This window comes from Sceloporus undulatus, chromosome 2 (assembly GCF_019175285.1).
Source record: "Sceloporus undulatus isolate JIND9_A2432 ecotype Alabama chromosome 2, SceUnd_v1.1, whole genome shotgun sequence".
Lineage (NCBI taxonomy): Eukaryota > Metazoa > Chordata > Lepidosauria > Squamata > Phrynosomatidae > Sceloporus > Sceloporus undulatus.
Window position 1 is genome coordinate 144,450,640 of NC_056523.1, and position 18,676 is coordinate 144,469,315.

The window sequence follows — 18,676 nt, forward strand, 5'->3', positions numbered from 1 at the left end:
TTTTTTCCTTAGAAGTATTGGGGGCGTAGGTGAAGATCGGTGGCCACAAATAAAATAAAAGCTTCCCTGAATCCCCCCCCCCACCCCATGTCATCTTGTAGCAGGATATCAGCTATCTGAATTTACCAAGGCTGTCTTCTCTGGAGTAAACACTGGGTGTACATATGGGACTGCCCTTCACCTAAATTCCTATGCCAATTTGTTTATTTGCACAGAACATAGTTTCTTTATTTTATCTGAGATTGCTGCCCCCCCTTCAGCCACAGGGCACAGGTCAAGGAGCAGCAGCTGATCCATGCTACAGCTTCCTCCCAGTGAGAGGCTACATTTGATCACATGGGGCTGGTAACATGAGTTGCTCTGCAGCCCAGCATGCACAGACCAAAGAAGAAAACATAGCGGAGGCCACATCTGAGCCAGTGACATGGGAAAATGGCAAGAAATGACAAAAAAGGTAACAGCATTTGTTAGGGGGGAAATTTTGTGTGGGGGTGGAGATTGTGGCTGCACCTATCAAACGAATTTCAGCCTTCTTTGGAGGATGAGACAGCAGAGTTTATTCTGGAAGAGAAGCTGAGATAATCTGTTGCTACAAGAACAACAGAAAATTTATTGTCTCCTTAAAGACTAACCAAGGACATTGCTTTCACAGGCAGAGAAGCTTCTCTGCAAGATTTATGAGAATAGTAGTGGATGTGTCTGAAAGTTATACACACCCACCCACGCACAAGAGATGCACATGAGACTGTTTTGCAGTCTGTGAAAGGGTAAAAGTACATATCTTGAAATCAGGGAGATTCATTCTGTATATTGTCCTGTATAAGGCTAGAAGTTTTAGTCAAAAATTGACCCAAAAAACCTGAGTCAACTTATCCACAGGTCGGTTTAAGTACTGTACTTTAACTCTTATATAAAAGGTATCATCCCCTGGTGAAAGGCAAGAATATAATCTGTCCTGGAAGCACTGATTCTGCCCCCCACCCACTCTCTCATCTGTCCAGCCTTTAGTGTGACCACAAATATTTATAACTGCTGACATTTTCTAGGTTCTTTGGCATTGTTTCCTTTTGCTGCATGCCCCTTTAGCTCCTTTGCTGCATGCCCCAGGTTTGACCCTTGACTTATCCACAGGTCATGTCAAAATCCATAATTCTGGTCCCCAAACCTGCCCTCAATTTATACATGAGGTTGATTTATAGTCGAGTATATATGGTAAATCTGTTGATCAAATCTAGCAACATAGAATAAGTAGCAAATATGCTTGAATAGTCTCAGCCACACTTTAAAATCTCATGTAAAGTAATTAGTAGTGTTGTCATTTGAACATGTATTTATTTGTAGTAATATGTGTAACCGTTCAGTAACAGACGTTCTCCAGGCAGTTGATTAATACATTAAAAGACAGTATAAAATAATAAAACTATTAGAACTAAAAATATTGTTAAATTTTAAATCAAAAGGCTCAGTCTAGAAACACAAGTTATTCAAAATGCCAGAAGGCATAAAGAGGTCTTCATGTGGTGCCAACAAGATCAGACAATTGCCCCAGGCATAGCTCTCTTGTGTCTATGTGCTTTCAAGTCACCTGTTTACTCACATGCCATAATGAGCATAATCTTGTATATGACTAAAATATTATTTTTAGATACATCTCTTTATTTCTTATTTTTGAGATAATGTATACACTTGACCGAACTGGATTTACATTAGATGAAGAATTCGGTGCTGTGAGAGAAGCCCTACTTAACACTGTACTTATATTAACATATTTTATTTTATTTTTTAAATGCAATGCCCAGGTTGAAAAGGCACCCTTTTCTTAACGAATCAGAAGTTTTTCCTTCAATTGCTCAATTGGCTACTATTTCTGTTTGAAATGACCCAGGGGTTCTCGTTGAAGCCTAAATAGACAATGTTAGGAATTAACCAAAACTGAAGCTGTGCAGTATTTAAACCCATCCAGCACCCTTCATGTAGTGAATGTGGAATGTGTTCTAAAGTGGTAATTCTCAGATTATCTGATGTGGAGAACTGCCAGTCATTTATTTCCAGTGCGTCAAGGACTGGCACCATATTTATGTCCACTGGCTGCAATTGTTTCTGTCTTCCCTGGAAACTTCCAGGGACCATCAACTAATGGCTCAGAAACAGGCACTGGTCCAGCAACCACCACTGAGTGGCAAAACTCTATACAATTGTGACACTGTATATATTGTCAACAACAATACAAAATAGGTGGAATTTTGTCTAGCTTTGTTACAATGGCCTCCTATTTCTGTTAGTTTTCTCCCTAATATCCAAAATCCATAAAAGAGTGATATATTTATTGGCCAACCAATAAATCAACTGGAAATAAATGCACACAATACACTGTGCAAGCTTTTGAAGTTCCATGACTTCTTCATCGGGCAAAATATGTTTAAAATCATATGGGACAAAAAAGTGACAGTGTTTAGAGTCATAGGTCTACATTTTGTATCAGATGTTGTTTCTCTTGCAGTTCAGTTGGTTAGGGATCTCAGTGTAGGCAGGCACTATTCTGCTTCTTGGCCTTGTGGAGACAGAGATGAAGGGCAATAAAATTTAAACTCAGCCAGAAACAGCAAAGTAACCCCTTGTAGGATCCAAGGTGTCCCTGCCCCTTGTGAAGCCACAGGTCCCTTTCTTAGGCAGAGAACACTGTATTTCTCAAGAAGTTTCTGTACTGCTACATTTTGAAAAATCTTTAAGTGCTGTATAGTTTACTGTATCCCTGTTATTCCTTGCCACTTACTATCATGTCTGGCTAAAATGGGGAAAAGGTGAGGCACACAAAAATGCATTTTGAAAAGGACAACTGAATTTATCTTTGAAGTTCTCATGTTTGTTTTAAAAAAGAGGGGAGGAGGAATTGCTGTCTTAGTTTACAAACATATATTAATTTTCAGACTATGAAACAAGGTGCAGAATAGATTGTGTTGCACTTATTCCAGCAGCCACACACAGAGTACATCTCATTTCCAGAGATTATGCTTGCACAAGATTTAGTAGAAAGGTGTGCTATAAATTGGATAACACTTGTTTAGAAATAGGATTGCGTATGATTCTCCCCTCCTGCAAGTTCTCTTTGCTGTGTCCTCTTGTCTTTTCAACATGTAACTGCACTGTGGTTAGTCTCCTCTGGGCCTGCTGGTGTTTCTCTATTCTGTTTCTGCTTTCCTTATTCTAAACAACAACAAAAAAAAAGTGTCAGTGTAATTGTACATGCTAGCTCTTTTCTCTCTCCTTACAGGAGCTGGAAACTCAGTATTCCCCTAGCAGGTGGTCTCCACGGTTGAATGAGAATGCAGTGATAGAGGCTCATGAACAGGTCACGAGCGAAGGTAAAGCGCATATGGATAGTCTCAGCAAAAAGAGCACAGGAGGGAGGGGAAAGTGGAACACCAGAGGCATAGTCAGCCAGCTTCCAAGAGACTGCTAATTGCTGGCCTTGTTGCAAAGGCATTTGGATCTGGAGCTGATGTAGGAAGACTGTCAACATTTAAGATCTTAAGTCAGAGCACATACCTGAGGTTACTTGATGTGGATTAGATATGTGTTAACAGTTAAGATATCCCAAAGACACCATTTTGCTTTGTAAAATTGTTGGACTATGCATGTTCTCATGAGGAGACAACACAGAAGTCAGCTCATCTCTAGTGTAGACGAGAAGAACATCTCCTTGGAAAAGCTGGGGGGATATTTGAAATTAAAATATCTTCCCACGGACGTAGCCAAGGGGGGGGGGTTCTTGGGGTCCGGACCCCCCTTCCTTTAGATAAAATGAATGGTGTGTGCTGCTGCACCGCCGCACCCAAGCCCCATTATAATGGTGGCACTTAGTCTGGACCCCTCCTTCCCAAAATCCTGGCTACATCCCTGATCTTCCTAAATTAGTGAGGAGCCTTTTACCTCTCAGGAATGTATAGAAAAGGCAAACAATACCTTGATTTCCCAAGCAGCAAGTATATTGCCATGCACCCATGAATATGTAGAGCATGGATAGGCAACCTGCGGCCCGTGGGCCGGATGCGGCCCGGCGAGGCCTTGGGACCGGCCCCAGCCCGGTCCTGCCGCCGATTGCCGCCGAGGCCTTTGGTGTCTCATGCGAGGGGCATGGTGGGGCAATTGTCTATAGAAGCCTCAGAAACATGCATTTATCTTAACATTTTTTTAAAAATCAGCAATTTTTTTCTCATGTCCTCCATTTTTATAAAAAAGTGCCCTCCATTTGAAAATTTTGTCCTACATTTGTCCCAGTTTATTTATTTATTTAATTTTTAAAAAATTATTTATTTTTTGGCTTCGGCCCCCCAGTTGTCTGAGGGACAGTAACCCGGCCCCTGGCTCAAAAGGGTTGCCTACCCCTGATGTAGAGGCACTGTCTCTAGAAACTCTTGGGAGTGAGGGAGCACAAGTTGGCTCCATCTTATTGTGCTTTTTGCTGTCCAGGTACCCACTATGCCCAGGCTGCCACCCAGACTCTGCTGAATGTGCCTTATGGGATGGGCGAGGGAGAGAAGCTTGATGTGTATCTTCCCAAAGTACACTCTGAAAGTAAGAAAATAGGGGATGCAATGAAATGGTGGGGTGTAGAAATCTGTTTGTGTTTAGGAAGCAACATGAGGGAAGGGGGGTGGTAGGAAGGGGTAGAGTTTCTGATGAGGGACTTTACTGTCCTGTCATCCACTGTGTCCTATTTTCAGGCTTTCCCCTTGTTCTCTATATCCATGGTGGCTACTGGCAAGCCCTCAGGTGAGTTGTGCTTGAGTTTGGCTGAGGTCTTTTTGTCCTCTGGCTTTAGGACTTAAATGCAATAGGTGTCCATTTGGGACACCAGTCTCTCTGGCCTGGGGGCTGCTAGGTAATGAGTGAGGGTCCTTTCTGGGTGTAGCCATCTGTCTTTTTTTTCTTCTGTCTCCCTACCTCTAGCAAAGATGTTTCAGGCTTTGCTGCAGTGCCCCTGGTAACTCATGGCATTGCCTTGGCTGTAGTTGGCTATGATGTGGCTCCGAAAGGTACGTAGCTGTGGGGTAGGCACTTTTTCCTCCCTGCTTATTCTCCTTTATAACTTAGGCTTATCATAATTTGTTTCTGTTTTGTTTTGCCTAGGCTCACTGGATAAGATGGTTAGGCAGGTGAGACAGAGTGTGGCCTTTGCAGTTCAGCAGTACACAGGGATCAGGTAGGAGGTGTATGGGTACTGTGAGATGGTGCAGAATGAATCCACTGTAGTAGCTATGGGGAAGAGTGCCCTGATGTCCACTTACATTGTGCTCAAGCCTACCACAGGGCTTGGGGAACTCTCGAGTTCTGATTCTTCTGGCAGTCCTGCTACCATTTTTCACCGCAGCCAGATCCTCTTACTTGCTCATTGCAACCACCTCTCATTTCTCTTTAGTGGGGTTTATCTGCTTGGACACTCAGCTGGAGCCCACCTGGCAGCCATGGTGCTCTCCACAGATTGGGCTGAATTTGGTGTTGTGCCAAACATCAAAGGTACTTTTGGAAACCATCCAACCCAATTCTCATACTTTGCATTCTAGTTTTCCTCACCTCCCTTTCCTGAGGCACATAACACATGAGAATGTCAGATCCTAGTTTAGATCCTTTGTCTCTAAAGTTTTGTGGGCCTGTGTCTTTCCTTTCCAGGAGCCTTTTTGGTGAGTGGCATCTATGACCTGGAGCCCATCACACACACCTATGTCAATGAAGAATTGCACATGAGTCGGTGAGAGCTACCTCTTAGGACTGGAGCACCAAACTAATGAGGGGCAGTAAAGCTGCAGTGTACAGATGCAACTGTGTGGTCCAGCACAATGTGTGCATCCATCTGCCCACCCACGTTGCTTTTCAACTTTTCACATTGCCAAGACTCTTCCTACCTTTCAGCTCTGCACCATCTCACTCTCAACTACGTGTCTCTCCTCAGAGAGGTGGCACAGGAGAATAGTCCTCTGCAGTGTGTACCTAAGTTGGGGGACAAGAGAGCTTGCCAGGTACTCATTGCTGTGGCACAACATGATTCACCTGAGTTCCACAGACAGTCCCAGGAGTATTTTGAGGTGTGTTGGATACTGTACATGTTGAGTCTGTGACCAAGAGACAGTTGAGAGCAATCCCTTAGTTTGAGTCCTTGTTTTAACCAAAGGGCAGGTATTTCCCTTCTTAACCAAGCTGTTGCTGTACAGCCAGTTAAGTACTTGATTAACCAAGGAAACATTGAGATGGCCATAGCCAAATTGTTGTTAGTCTACGGTTCATAAATGTATTGTTTTAGTAAAGATTCCTTGCTCATTTCTTTGATCTCATATATAACTCATTTAAATTTTTTTACAGTTTTACTCTGATGTATGTCCATTTGAGTCATGTATTTGTATACACAATGAATGCGTATGAACAAATGTACACATATTTAATGCTTTGAAAGCAATTCACATGGTTTTATGGAGCTTTGCACCTCAAATTATCTGATGTGGGGAACCAGTTTTCCCCCCATGGTGCCAGGTAGAGGTACCATATCTGAGTCCATTGTCTACAATTGTTTCTTTCTTTCATGTAAACTTACCAAGGACCGGCAACCGATAACCCAGGGACAGGCACTGGTCTATGTGCCCTGACTCTGAGTAGCATTGTTCTAAACAAATCACTCTGGCGGGTTACAAACCGCCAAAAAATACATATTGAATACGTATTAGGGTTAGGAAGGGGCGGTGCTTCCGCACCCCCCTAACCCTAATACGTAGTCAATACGTACAAGATGGCGGCGCCCTTTCTACATGGGCGCCGCCATCTTTGCGTATCGGACGCACAGCGTCCAGACGCGTCGCGCCGCTGCTGACGTAGCGAGCGCGCCCCTGGCGCCTCGCTACGTCGCAAACGCGACGCAAAAAGAAGCTCCATTTTGGAGCTTCTTTTTTCGGTCCGCGCGGGAGTCGGGCCGTTTGAAGGCTCCGGCTCCCCCGCGGACCTTCTGGCGGCGGCGCCAGACCGCTGCAAAGCGGCGGTCTGTACCCCGCCATTGTCTAAACAGGTATAAGAGGTGTGTGCCTTATCCATTTATATCTCTCCATGTGCCACTATGTAACATGCTCATATACAGAAAGAAATGTGTACACACATGCATGTCTATATATCCAAACGTCTTGCATATACATGTTTGTGTGGAAGGTAACAAATTTATCTGGAATAGTTATTTGCTTCATGTTTCTCAGCTCTTAATGTTACATTGGTGAATTGTGAATCACTTAGTCCATCACTACTTTTCCTCCAGATCTTACTCTCCTCTAGCTACTGGAATTGTGTATCTGTTAGAATAGAGTTCTGGGTGGTTTGCAACAGAAATTGTCTTGCAGTAGCAAAAATTTAAGTTACCCTGTACTACTTCTAAATTGGGTTGATGAAATTAAGGCAAGGTTGGGGTGGGAAAATAAATATGGAGGATGGTTCTGGATACTGTTCACATTTCCTGGGCATATGCTCATTCTGTACTCTTTTCTAAGAATAGGTCTCCTTGTCTAAGCCACTGCTCCACAGCTTTTGGTGGACTTCAACATTCTATGATACAAGTAGATCCTATAAGGCATGTTAAGATGGAGTCTACAATAAGATGGATTGAACTGGGAATAACTTGTAGCTACCTTATGAGCACCATTTTGTTAACATACCAGTGGTTTTCCCTCTAGGCTCTACGTGCAGCTGGCTGGAATTCCTCTCTGCTGGACATTGGAGTGACAGATCATTTTGATGTAATTGAGAACCTCTCCCAGGAGGACTATCTTCTCACACAGGTAGATGGCTAAATCAGTTGGAGCAAAATTATGGTGACTAGTTTTGTATGTGAGATGGAGGAATGGAGGATGAATTTAGCAAAGAGCAATGCCTCCAGTAAGGGCATGCTCATCAGCATCTCCAAAATACTGCAGCTCATAGGGCATGTTATTTGAAAATGAGAAATGCCAGTTGTAGCTTGTAGTCATTTTGGCTTCTGAATACAGTAAGTTCTGCTATAACACGTGTTTTTATAATGTGAATTGGCAATAACACAAATAGAGGAATAATGTTTGCAGAACACCAACTCTTAGTATAATTGGCTATAGTTTTATGGTTTGAGAAGTGATGGATTGAAGTGAGGTGGATGGAAACAGAGGGAGGGAGCATGTGCAAGCCAAGGATGAAATTTTAAACTGGGACAGGTAAGTGAGGTGGCTGAAACAGGGGGTTGGAAGTGTTTTTATACCAGGGATGAGATTTTAAGTCAGGACATGAGTCAGAGAGGTGGGAGCATTTGAAAAGAAAAGATTTTAAGCCAGAACAGTGCTGAGTGAGGTAGATGGAAGGAACATTTGTGAGATTTTAAGTTGGGATTGAAGTAAAGTGAGTGGAAGGAGGAGAGGGAGCATTTGGCTGATGCAGCAAGTACAGGCTTGTCTGTACCAGAGTGCAGCAAGTGTTATTAGCAGTTTAAACTACTAGGGGTCTCTGTACTTTTCACCACCATAAATATGTATCCTCATGTTATTTAATGTTAAGTCACCGTTTATGCATCTAATTAAAATTTATTACATAATTAAAATGTGTGGCAGATTAAATAAGTATTTTAGCTACCAGTAATATTTTGAGATCTGCACCTAAACCTAAACTTATTTTCCCCATAATTCCTGTTATTTTTAGAGTGTGATTTTTTTTAATAACAGACTTTTCAAGTGATGCAACTATTGCATTATAGCAGCACTTACTATATATCCTTGCATCAAATTACTGAGTCAGTATGCTCTGCCATCACTTTTAAATGTGCAAATTGAGTTATCAAGTAAAAAATCACACAAATTCTCATCAGCATGGAATCCCTGTGGTGTGATCCCATATTACTGAGGAGCATGAAATACTTCAGTGATCCTGCTGAGGCTGATAACTGGGGCTTTCCCACCAAGTGCTGTCTTCTTAGGGAGTAACTGTAGATCCACATATAGGCCCATTCCCACTGGGCTATAAAGCGACAAATCTTGCTGCGAGTCAGACTCGGAGTGAGTTCCCGAGTCGTATTTGAATCAGGTCCATCGTTCCCATTACAAAAGGGAGCAAACAGACTCGGTTTTTCTTGACCCATGTTCTCATTCCCATTGATATTTCTCCATTGTATTTTGATGTGGACTTTTTTGTTCCCCATTCGCATTGCCTGTCTGGAACTGTTTTTTCCCCCTTTTTTAAGCTGTCAATCAAGCGTTTAGGCGATTAGATGTCACAGTGACATCAGTTGCTTCAATGCATTTTGACGTGGGCTATTTTTGTTCCCCATTCCCATTTGCATCTTTCAAACCTGTTTTTCTGGGTTTTTTTTTTTTTTTTTTTTGGTGGTCAATGGATTGCTGAAGCACCTGAGCACTTGGGCAGCTAGACGTCATTGTGATTGCCGCCCAGACGCTGGAGCACTGAGGCACTCAGCAAAAACAGAAAAAGGAAAAAGGAGAAATAATAGTTATTAAAAGGGTGTGCAGTGGGTCTCCTCACACACTAATCTATGTGGAGCGGGGGGTTGGGGGTTGGCAGGGACACGTCATGCGCTTACCGCGTTTGGAGGCCAATGGAGCAATTTGCAATGTTCAGACACCTGACAGAGTGCCTAGGCGATCGAAAGCTTAACTTTTTTTAAAAAAAAATTGTCTACACACACGATCACCTTGCCCTGCTGCCCGCTACACCAGGGGAAAGGCTATGCGAACGGGGGGAAATGACGCTGGGAATACAGGAAAGAGAACAAAGCGGGTGACACCACCGGGACAGCCCCTTGGCCATTGCTCCTCTCCTCCTAAAATACCGATTCAGACACCCTGTTGTTCCCATTAGTTTGCCCCAGATCCGACAGCTGCAAAAAGAATCGCTGGAAAAGTGCAGTCAGGATAACCCGGGTTATCCACCACTGATTTGGGTTTTTGCTGGAGAAATCGATCAAAGTAGGATCAAACACAAATTCAAATGGGAACGATTTTCCTTAAACAAGGATCGAACGTGAGTTCAAATGGGAACGATGTCCCTATAATCCGATTCTTGATTTGTTTTATAGCCCTGTGGGAATGGGGCCATAGTTGGCCATACCCATCTGCGTGGTATATACTCACACACAACATCGTGGAAGCATGAGCAAACAAACCAAAAACTCTGGCAGTTGGGCAGAAAATTATTGGGATGTAATATACATAATGGCAGGTTTTGATGGCCAGTTACAAGAATTCTGACTTGCTTTGAAAAAGGCAGCATATTGATGGTGGCTTCTTAATTGGTGGGAGCAACTGGATTTTCTGTCCATGGCTTGTTTCCTGTGGCACCCAAATCTGACATACTGTCTTGCCTGTCACAAGAACCAGCCCTAGATTATTCCTCTGGGTTGTAGCGGAGACAAGCCAGACTTCCAAGTTTGGATGTTACAGTAAATAAACCAGAGACGGAAGTATTGCATTGGAAGTTACTGGGCAGCAGTAAGCTGGAGAATTCTGACATATTGTGACAATACCCCCAGATGAATAGATTCAAGCCCTTTTCCAGACTTGGGAAAGTTAATTTTAGACAACAGCGCCAATGTTCATGCTGGCTAGGGGATTCTGGGAGTTGTAGTCCAAAAAAGGAACTTTTAAAAGTTCTGCCTATTCACATAGACAAACTCACCCAATGACATTGAGACATGTTTCCTATAGGATTAATATTTTATACAAAACAACTAATTAAATAATTTAAATAATGTTGTAAACCTTCAAGTTGTGTAATTTATGGCAACCCTAAGGCAAACCTATCAGGGGTTTTCCTTGGCAAGATTATTCTGGCGAGCCTACTCGCCAGACCTGCTTTAACAGCTTAAGATGATACTCCACTTGGAACTTGATGAGGAATCAGATTTTGATATTGCACATGTACAGGTATTTTAATGTGTTTTTAAATTTTTCCTTGTATAATGAGAATGTATTTTAACCATGTGTAACTTTATTTTTGTGCTGTTCTCCCACCTTGATCTGTAGGGAGAGGCAGGATATATAAATAAAAATTATTATTATTATTATTATTATTATTATTATTATTACTTTCCTCTAAGGCTGAGAGAGTGTGACTTGCCCAAAATCAACCAGTGGGTTCCTGGGCCAAAAGGGGGTTTGAATTCTGGTATCAAGGAGTCCTAGTCCAACACACAAATCACTAAACTATATTAGCTCTCACTAATTATTTAAATGTGTGCCTGTTTTTTTTTTCTCCAGGTGATGTTGAACATTATTTCCAGAGGCTAACAGATGAGAAAGGGATGAAGATGATCACCCATGAGCATGCCTTCCACTGGCCATTCATATTCCAGTTGCTTGCCATACTATCTTCCAGTTGTGTCCTTTTTATATTCAACTGGGAATGAGCTTCCCTGCCACTCTCCTTTCTCAAGTGTATTTGTATTCTGTCCAGAGATCTAGTTGGGCAAGGCAATCCTGGTCAAATGAGACTCTGAAACCGATTGTTCCTATTTGTGTTTACAGGTAATTGTTAAGAGAACACAGCTCCTTTCCTGCAGACTGCCCACCACACAGACGGCTCACATCTGTTTCTGCGATAAGCTCCTTCCCTCAGAGCACACTGGGATCTGAGAACATTAAATAAAACTAGGACATAAATTGCAACTGCATTGTGCTTGTAAATCACTTTCCACTAGGGAAATGGTCTGGGAATTAATCTGTGAGCACAGAGAAGACATAATTGCTGTATAAATCACCACTTTTCCTCTGTTCCACTTAGTATAGAGCAAGCTGAAGGTGGGTTTCCTCCACTTGGAGCATCAATTGAATATTTAATGTTCTGGGTACACTTAGAGCTCTTATATTGAGTCAGACCATCCGTCTACCTGAGCCATTGGTGTCTGTTCTGACTGGCAGCAGCTCTTGGGACACACAAGAAGCATGCTACAGACTCTTAGCAGAGTCAGCCTACAGCAGGGTAAAATTAGATCAAAAGTGGGGTAAACTGAATCCTTTCAGTTGTTGTTGGGATTCCAACTCATATCAGCCCCAACCAGCAAAAGATGATGGGAGATGTAGTCAAGCGAGATCTGTATGGCCAATGGTGTCCTGGCCCTACATTAGATACACATGGCAACAAGGTTAAAACCCCTTTATATGGAAGCAAAGGTTTCTAAATAAAAAGTGGGGATTGAGGGCACAGTTGCTGGTAACAATGCTCGAATAGTATTCTGCCTTTTCCTTGGAGCAGGTTAAGGCTTGAACCCATCTCTAATGGTCCTTCAGAGCTTGTACATACAGTCTGACTCAATGAAACTGAGTCTTTGGTGCAACTTGGCTTGATTACAGACCCTGAAGCCTGTCCATGGGGCAGCAATTGATGGGAGCAGCTGCAAACAAGCTCAGCATCAGTGTATGGATTAACATAAGCATGGCAGGTCTCACTGGAGTTGCTACTAGGTTCTCACCCTGAACAGCTGGAGCCAGGCCTGACCACAGTAATGTTGTTGACTGCTGTCAAGTTGGCATCAATATACAATGACCCTATGAATGAGAGATGTCTAAAACACCCTGTTACTGACCATTCTGCTCAGGTCCTGCAAACTCAAAGTTGTGCCATCCTTGATTGAGTCTATCCATCTGGAATGTAGTCTTCCTCTTTTCCTGCAGCCTCCCATTTTACCAAGCATTATCATCTTTTCTAATGAGTCATGTTTTCTCATGAGATGTCCTAAATACAACCGTCTCAGTTTGGTAATTTAGCTTCTAGGGAGTGTTTAGACTAGATTTAGTTTGGGGCCCATTCATTTGTCTGTTTAGCAGTCTGTAGTACAGTATTCATATTAGTTCAACAATAGCACAAAATCTCTGTGGTGAGAGGATCACATATGCCTGCAAGGAAAGAGGCTATGTTGATAGCAGCAGTGCTGCTGGTAGGATCTCCCATGTCAGACAGGCTTTTTGCTGTGGAGCCAGACTAAAAGTGCCAAACAGCTACTGGGCAGCAGCAGAAGTAATGATGGAGGATCTCTTGGAGACAATGGCAGTTGCACCATAACAAACATTTGTCAGCACTGCACAGAAAAATTCATGGTAAACCCCTTTTGAATGCTTTTACCATGAAATCCTATGATGAAATCAGTTCATCCAAAAGGAAACAAGAGATAGTGTCAGAAGATGAGACTTCTGGGTTGGAAGGCACTCAATGAGCTACTAGGGAAGAATGTTACTTGTCTATTGGAGAAGATAAGTCTTAGTAGCACTGGGGCTAAGGATGCAACCAGACTCAAGCCAAAAGGACACTTTGATGTTCTCTGATGTGCTCAGAGGCGAAAGAAAAGTCTGCACAACACATATTATAGGAACATGGAATGTGAGATGCATAAATCAGCGGAAGCTAGCTATTGTAAAAGAAAATGAATATATAAACACTGCAATACTCAGTGAGTGAGCTAAAGCAAGCAGGAATGGGACATTTTAAGTCAATTATGTAGTATTTTACTCAGGAAATGAAAATCTAAGCAGACATAGGGTGGTATTAAAAGTAAGGAGAATTGTAGCAAAAGCAGTCAAGGGATATAATGCAAAGTCTGACAGAATAACATCAATCAGACTTTAGGAAAAACCCATCAGTATAACTAGAATACAAGAGTGTGTTCCAATTACAGACGCAGAAGAGGAAGAAATTTAAAGTTTCTTCCTGGTAATCCAGGAGGAAATTGATCACGCATTAAAACAGGACATGTTGGTAATCATAGGTGAGTGGAGCACAGAAGTAGGAAACAGAGCATGTAGGATAATTTGGTCTAGGAACACGAAGCAGGAGAGCAACCAATTTAATTTTGTGAAACCAAGAGTTTGTTCATCGCAAACATATCCTTCAAGCAACCAAGAGGTGTATACATAGACATCAACTGGTGGCTGTTGCCCTAAAAGGTGTGGGGATATTGGGGGGTCCCCACCAGAAATGTCAGTATGTCCTTGAAATGTTGGGGAAATTATAGCTCAAAAGGAGCCCTGTGAGAGAAGTGTAGCTTCAGAGAACTTTTCACCTGTGTATACCAGTACTAACTGCAGAGAGCACTCCAATTTCAGTGGAAAAGGGCTTTATTTAGAAATGCACAAGGGTGTATGCAAACATACAAAAACCAATACAACCTTAAGAACCATACAAGGCTATCTGAAATAAAGGTGTGGAAGATTGGATAGAGAGGAACTGGGAGTTAAAGAGGGCAATAATTACCATTTCTGAAATCGACAGAAAACACAAGTAGGCAATGAAGACATAGAGATAGTGAAAGTTTTCCTATATCTCTGTCATTAATCAAAATGAGGACTATAGACAAGAAACAAGAATGAGACTAGGATTTGGAAGGGCAGCTGTAAAGGAACTAGGTAAGATAGTTTTTTGTGGGTTTTTCGGGCTATGTGGCCATGTTGTAGCAGAGTTTCTTTCTGACGTTTCACCAGCATCTGTGGCTGGCATCTTCAGAGAACTAGGTAAGAGCTTTAAATAAAAAGATATATAGTTGAATACTACAGTCTGGATCACCCATGCCATAGTATTTACAGTTTTTTTTTTACTAGTGTCTCCATTATGATTGACCCAGAGCATAAAAAATCTTTGACTATTTCAATGGCTTCATCCACTATAAAATTGTGTAAATAATATTTGATAATTATTTTTGTTTTCTTCATATTTCTTAAGATTCAACTGCAACCCTACTTTTCTACTTTCTTCCTTCACTTTCCTCAATAGTCATTCCAAGTCTTTGCTGTTTCTGCAATTAGAAAGGTCTTGATGTTCAACACAATTGTTGATGCCCATAGCAACAAATCATCATGAAAAGCCACACCCAGGAGGCTAATTTGGGCCAGATTGTAAAGCCAGGCCTGTTGAGGCCAAACTTTTTCATACTGTGGTAGATTATAAGGAGCAGATCTTGGGGAGGGAGTTTTAAAGTCTGGGTGTGGCAATAGAGAAAGGCTCCTTTCTTCATCCCAAAAGAGCTTAGCCTCTGTGGATTTTCTTATTACTGAGGCAACGTATGATGAGGAGATGCCTTAGCTTAGACAGTTTAGTGATATCAAATCATATACCACTTTAAAGACCAAAGCAGCAATTTGAATTGTTCCTGTGATCTTAACTGTTGTACTTTGAAGAAGCAGAAGTTTCTGGCTACTTTTTAAAAATAGCCTCACATACAGCATGCCAAAATAGTCCAATTGTGGAGTCAGTGAAGTGTTTGCCCAACAGCCAAATCTGTCTTTTTCAGAAACAAATATAGTTGATGCGCCAGTCTAAACTGGGCAAAGTCTCATTCTGATGGTAGCCATCAATGGTTTATCCAGAGTCATCATGGACCTGGAAAACTCTAGATGACGTCTAGAGGAAGTCTAATCTGTCCAACACACGATGAACTCTTCATTCCAGACAATCTGTCAGGGCCATCCCTACCCTTGGCCACATGAGGCAAGCATCTCAGGTAGTGGATGCAGAATGGATAGAGTATGTATCACATAATGTGCACTATAACCCCACTGAACCTCCTCCTCAGATGTAGTGAAGGATGTTCTGCGCTGGCTGTGTAGGTGGCAGAAGTACCATCTTGTTCTTTGCCTCAGGCCCCAAAATGTTTTGAACCAGCTCTGCTAACTTTTCTAAAAGTCCTTCCATCTCCTCTAGATTAAATTTCAATTTGTTAGTGCTCATTCAACCCATTACTAACTCCTCACTAGTTCAGACAGCAATGCAATCCTGCAGCTTCTGACATCTGCTCTCCTGCTGGGTAATTTAGCTCTGTCTCAGAACATGACACCTCTCCCCACCTAGTGATACAGGATCACTTTGGGCAGGAAAAAAATGTGTGTGTCTGGAGGCTGGGGGAGAAGCAGCAGCCATAATTTTCTGTAGTTGATTTGCCACCCTTTTGTTGGCATTTATAATTAGGAAGTGTAAAATAGACACTGTGGAATTGTGGCTTTTGTCATCTTGTCACATCCATGCTAGATTTGTTGAATTTCTGGCTGTGATACTGTTTAAAATTTCTTTTAAAGGAAAAAGAAAAGAAAAGGTGTCAGCTCTGTGCTATACATATATTATTTAAAGCTTTTCCATAATGTCTTTCAGAATACCCTGTTTACAATACAGGTATATCTCAGTTAACAAAGCCTCTAACAATGAAATTCCTTTTACTAAGGCTTGCTGCATCCCAACAATCCCCTTTTCTTCTTCATCCTCTGTCTAGCTGCAAAGTTTTAGCAGCATCAACACAGGGAGGATAGGAAGATTTGGCAAAACATAGATTGATAAGAGTTTAGTTGCAGCAGGATGTCTACAGTAAGTGCAATGAAACGTAAGCTGAAAAGAGTGGGGCACTAACTTGATCCAACTATTGATATGTTTCCAATTCTGCTACTGCAGACAAGGTAAATAGCTACACCCAAAATCCCTGAGTTGTATCAACAGCAAAACAGAGAGAAAAGGGGACAACAGGTAAGTTCGCCTCAGCAGCTATCCCCAGTGTGTTAAAGGACAGATCTGGTCACCAATATAGAAAGCATAAGAAAAGTGGAGGCTGTAACAAAAGCAAATCAGCCCCACACATTTTGGGAGAATCATTCAAATGGTCTCCAGAAGTTTCAGGATGCTTTTGTTTGCTTATTTAAGGCTTACCTTGACTTGGTTGTTTTATTTCACATGTGCATATTGTTGGTTTTGAACAAATGTACTGATTTGCTCTTCTGTTTTTGTGATGTAGGAACCTACCTCTATTGTTTCCATATTATTTCTACCTCTGGTACCAAATTTTCTGTTGAGGAAGTAATGCCCAGGAGCTATCTGAGCTATATGATGCTATCTGAGGTGTAACTGTATAGCTTGAGTTGGAGAAAGAATGAGTACTACTCCAGCGGATGCTTCTGTAGCTGTGTGCGCTTGCCTACAAACTAAAGGCAAGTTAAACAACAGCTGCCTCCAGAATCCTGAGCAAATGTGAAGAGTAAAAGAGAGAAAAAAGGATGAAAGAAAGCAGATATCCCCCCTCCCCTTTTCTAAGTCTGGCAACCAAAACAGAAATTATAAGAAAAGTGGAATATAATGGGGGGAAATCCTTTAATGTCTTTTGGAAGAAGCTTTGGTCTGTAGAAGGCTCTTCCACTGAAACTTTCACTTTATTTCATTGAAACCCACATGAGGCAGGCTTTTTAGAGGAAGAGAAACCATGTTTTGAACATGGTTCAAAGCAGCAGAAACCATGTGAAATTCAAACACACACACACACGTTAGGATAACATAAAGAATGCCCTTTAGAAAAAGTACAACTTTGCAGAACAAAGTCCATTTCCTCCACCTCATTAAAGAGACGTGAAAAAGGGGATTTCCAACACAACCAGACTTCCTCCTTTTCCAGGACATTTATTTAAGACTTCTGTACATAGAGAGATCTGTAGCACCTTTGAGACTAACTGAAAGAAAGAAATTGGCAGCATGAGCTTTCTGAGACTACAGGCTACTTCCTTAGATGCATATAAAACAGACTGTAGTCTAGGAAAGCTCCTGCTGCCATCTTCTTTCTTTCAGTTAGTCTCAAAGGTGCTACAAGATTTCTCTACTGATTCTTCAGATTAACACAGCTATATATTTGATTTCAGCCTTCTGTCTATGAAGAATCCCCAAATACCCTCCATTCTGAGCATGACTAAAGAGCATGATTTTGCATTTTCTTTGGTCATGGTGAGAGGGACATAAACATGGCTGAACTTATGCTTTCTAAAGGGTGGGTACCATTGTAGCCCAAGCACTTTATTCTCTAGTTCATTTCAATGAGTTTACTGTAAATCACTGCTTTTTGCAAAAGCTATGCACAGAAGCAGAAAGCATAAGTTCAGCCATGTTTATGTCCCTCTCAATGGCCTCCATTTTTTCTTGAATGTCACAGCACCTTGCCCTCCTTTGCGGTGAGGACCCATTTGACCACCCTGTTTCATCAAGACCTGCTTTGTGAAGTTGAAGGCTTTCATGGCTGGCATCCATAGTTTTTTTTGTGGGTTTTTCAGGCTATGTGGCCATGTTCTGTAAGAGTTTATTCCTGACGTTTTGCCAGCATCTCTGAAGATGCCCATAGCCACAGATGCTGGCGAAACGTCAGGAATAAACTCTTATAGAACATGGCCACATAGCCTGAAAAACCCACAACAAACCAAGACCTGCTTCCTTTTCTACAAAGCTTTCAAAATGACTTCTCTCCCCTTTGTCCTCTTGCCATTGTGGGGCAGTGATTTGAGTGTTAAGACTTTGGAGACAGGAAAACATCTGGGGTAGCCCTGTTGGCCATAGAGGGAATCCAATAGCACCCAAACCATGATACCTCCCTTGGGACAACCAGAATGCACAATGGCGCGTTGCAGGCTTTCGAAGTCACACTGGCTTCTTCTTCATCAGGCAAACAGGAGGAAGAAATGGAAGAGGTAAGGCATAGTCAGCCTGCATTTTCTGTTTCTGGCCTTAGTTCAGATGGTAGAAGAAGCCAGTGTGACTTTGAAAGCTTGCAACATGTAACTGTGTATTTTGGTTGTCCCAATAAAGGTATCACTGCCTGGGTTTGATTCCCAGCTCTGCCATGGAAACCCAATGGGTGACCTTGGACAAAAGTCCCACTCTCTCAGCCTCC

General features: G+C 42.0%; 1 protein-coding gene across 6 annotated transcripts; it reads left to right on the top strand.

Moving 5' to 3' along the window:
• The first annotated feature begins 299 nt into the window (after positions 1-299).
• AFMID (arylformamidase) lies at positions 300-11,669 on the top strand. 6 transcript variants are annotated; one of them, XM_042452607.1, is made up of 11 exons: positions 300-454; positions 3,272-3,362; positions 4,471-4,575; positions 4,725-4,773; positions 4,951-5,036; positions 5,131-5,203; positions 5,420-5,517; positions 5,671-5,749; positions 5,951-6,017; positions 7,704-7,808; positions 11,529-11,669. In XM_042452607.1, exons 1-11 carry the CDS (start codon positions 425-427, stop codon positions 11,634-11,636), a joined length of 891 nt encoding a protein of 296 aa, XP_042308541.1. In that variant the 5' UTR covers positions 300-424; the 3' UTR covers positions 11,637-11,669. The 6 variants fall into 6 exon arrangements, with proteins under 6 accessions (XP_042308541.1, XP_042308542.1, XP_042308540.1 ...); XM_042452608.1 differs by having other exon boundaries at positions 302-454; positions 5,951-6,083; positions 11,262-11,669; XM_042452606.1 differs by having other exon boundaries at positions 302-454; positions 5,951-6,083.
• The last annotated feature ends 7,007 nt before the right edge of the window (positions 11,670-18,676 follow it).

What these genes read in the sequence shown, in the direction of transcription:
- AFMID (XM_042452606.1), top strand. Translation starts at nt 425, where the DNA reads ATGGGAAAATGGCAAGAAATGACAAAAAAG. An exon ending in TCCCAAAGTACACTCTGAAA is followed by an intron (nt 4,576 to 4,724) that starts GTAAGAAAATAG and finishes TCCTATTTTCAG; the next exon opens with GCTTTCCCCTTGTTCTCTAT. An exon ending in GAAGAATTGCACATGAGTCG is followed by an intron (nt 5,750 to 5,950) that starts GTGAGAGCTACC and finishes GTCTCTCCTCAG; the next exon opens with AGAGGTGGCACAGGAGAATA.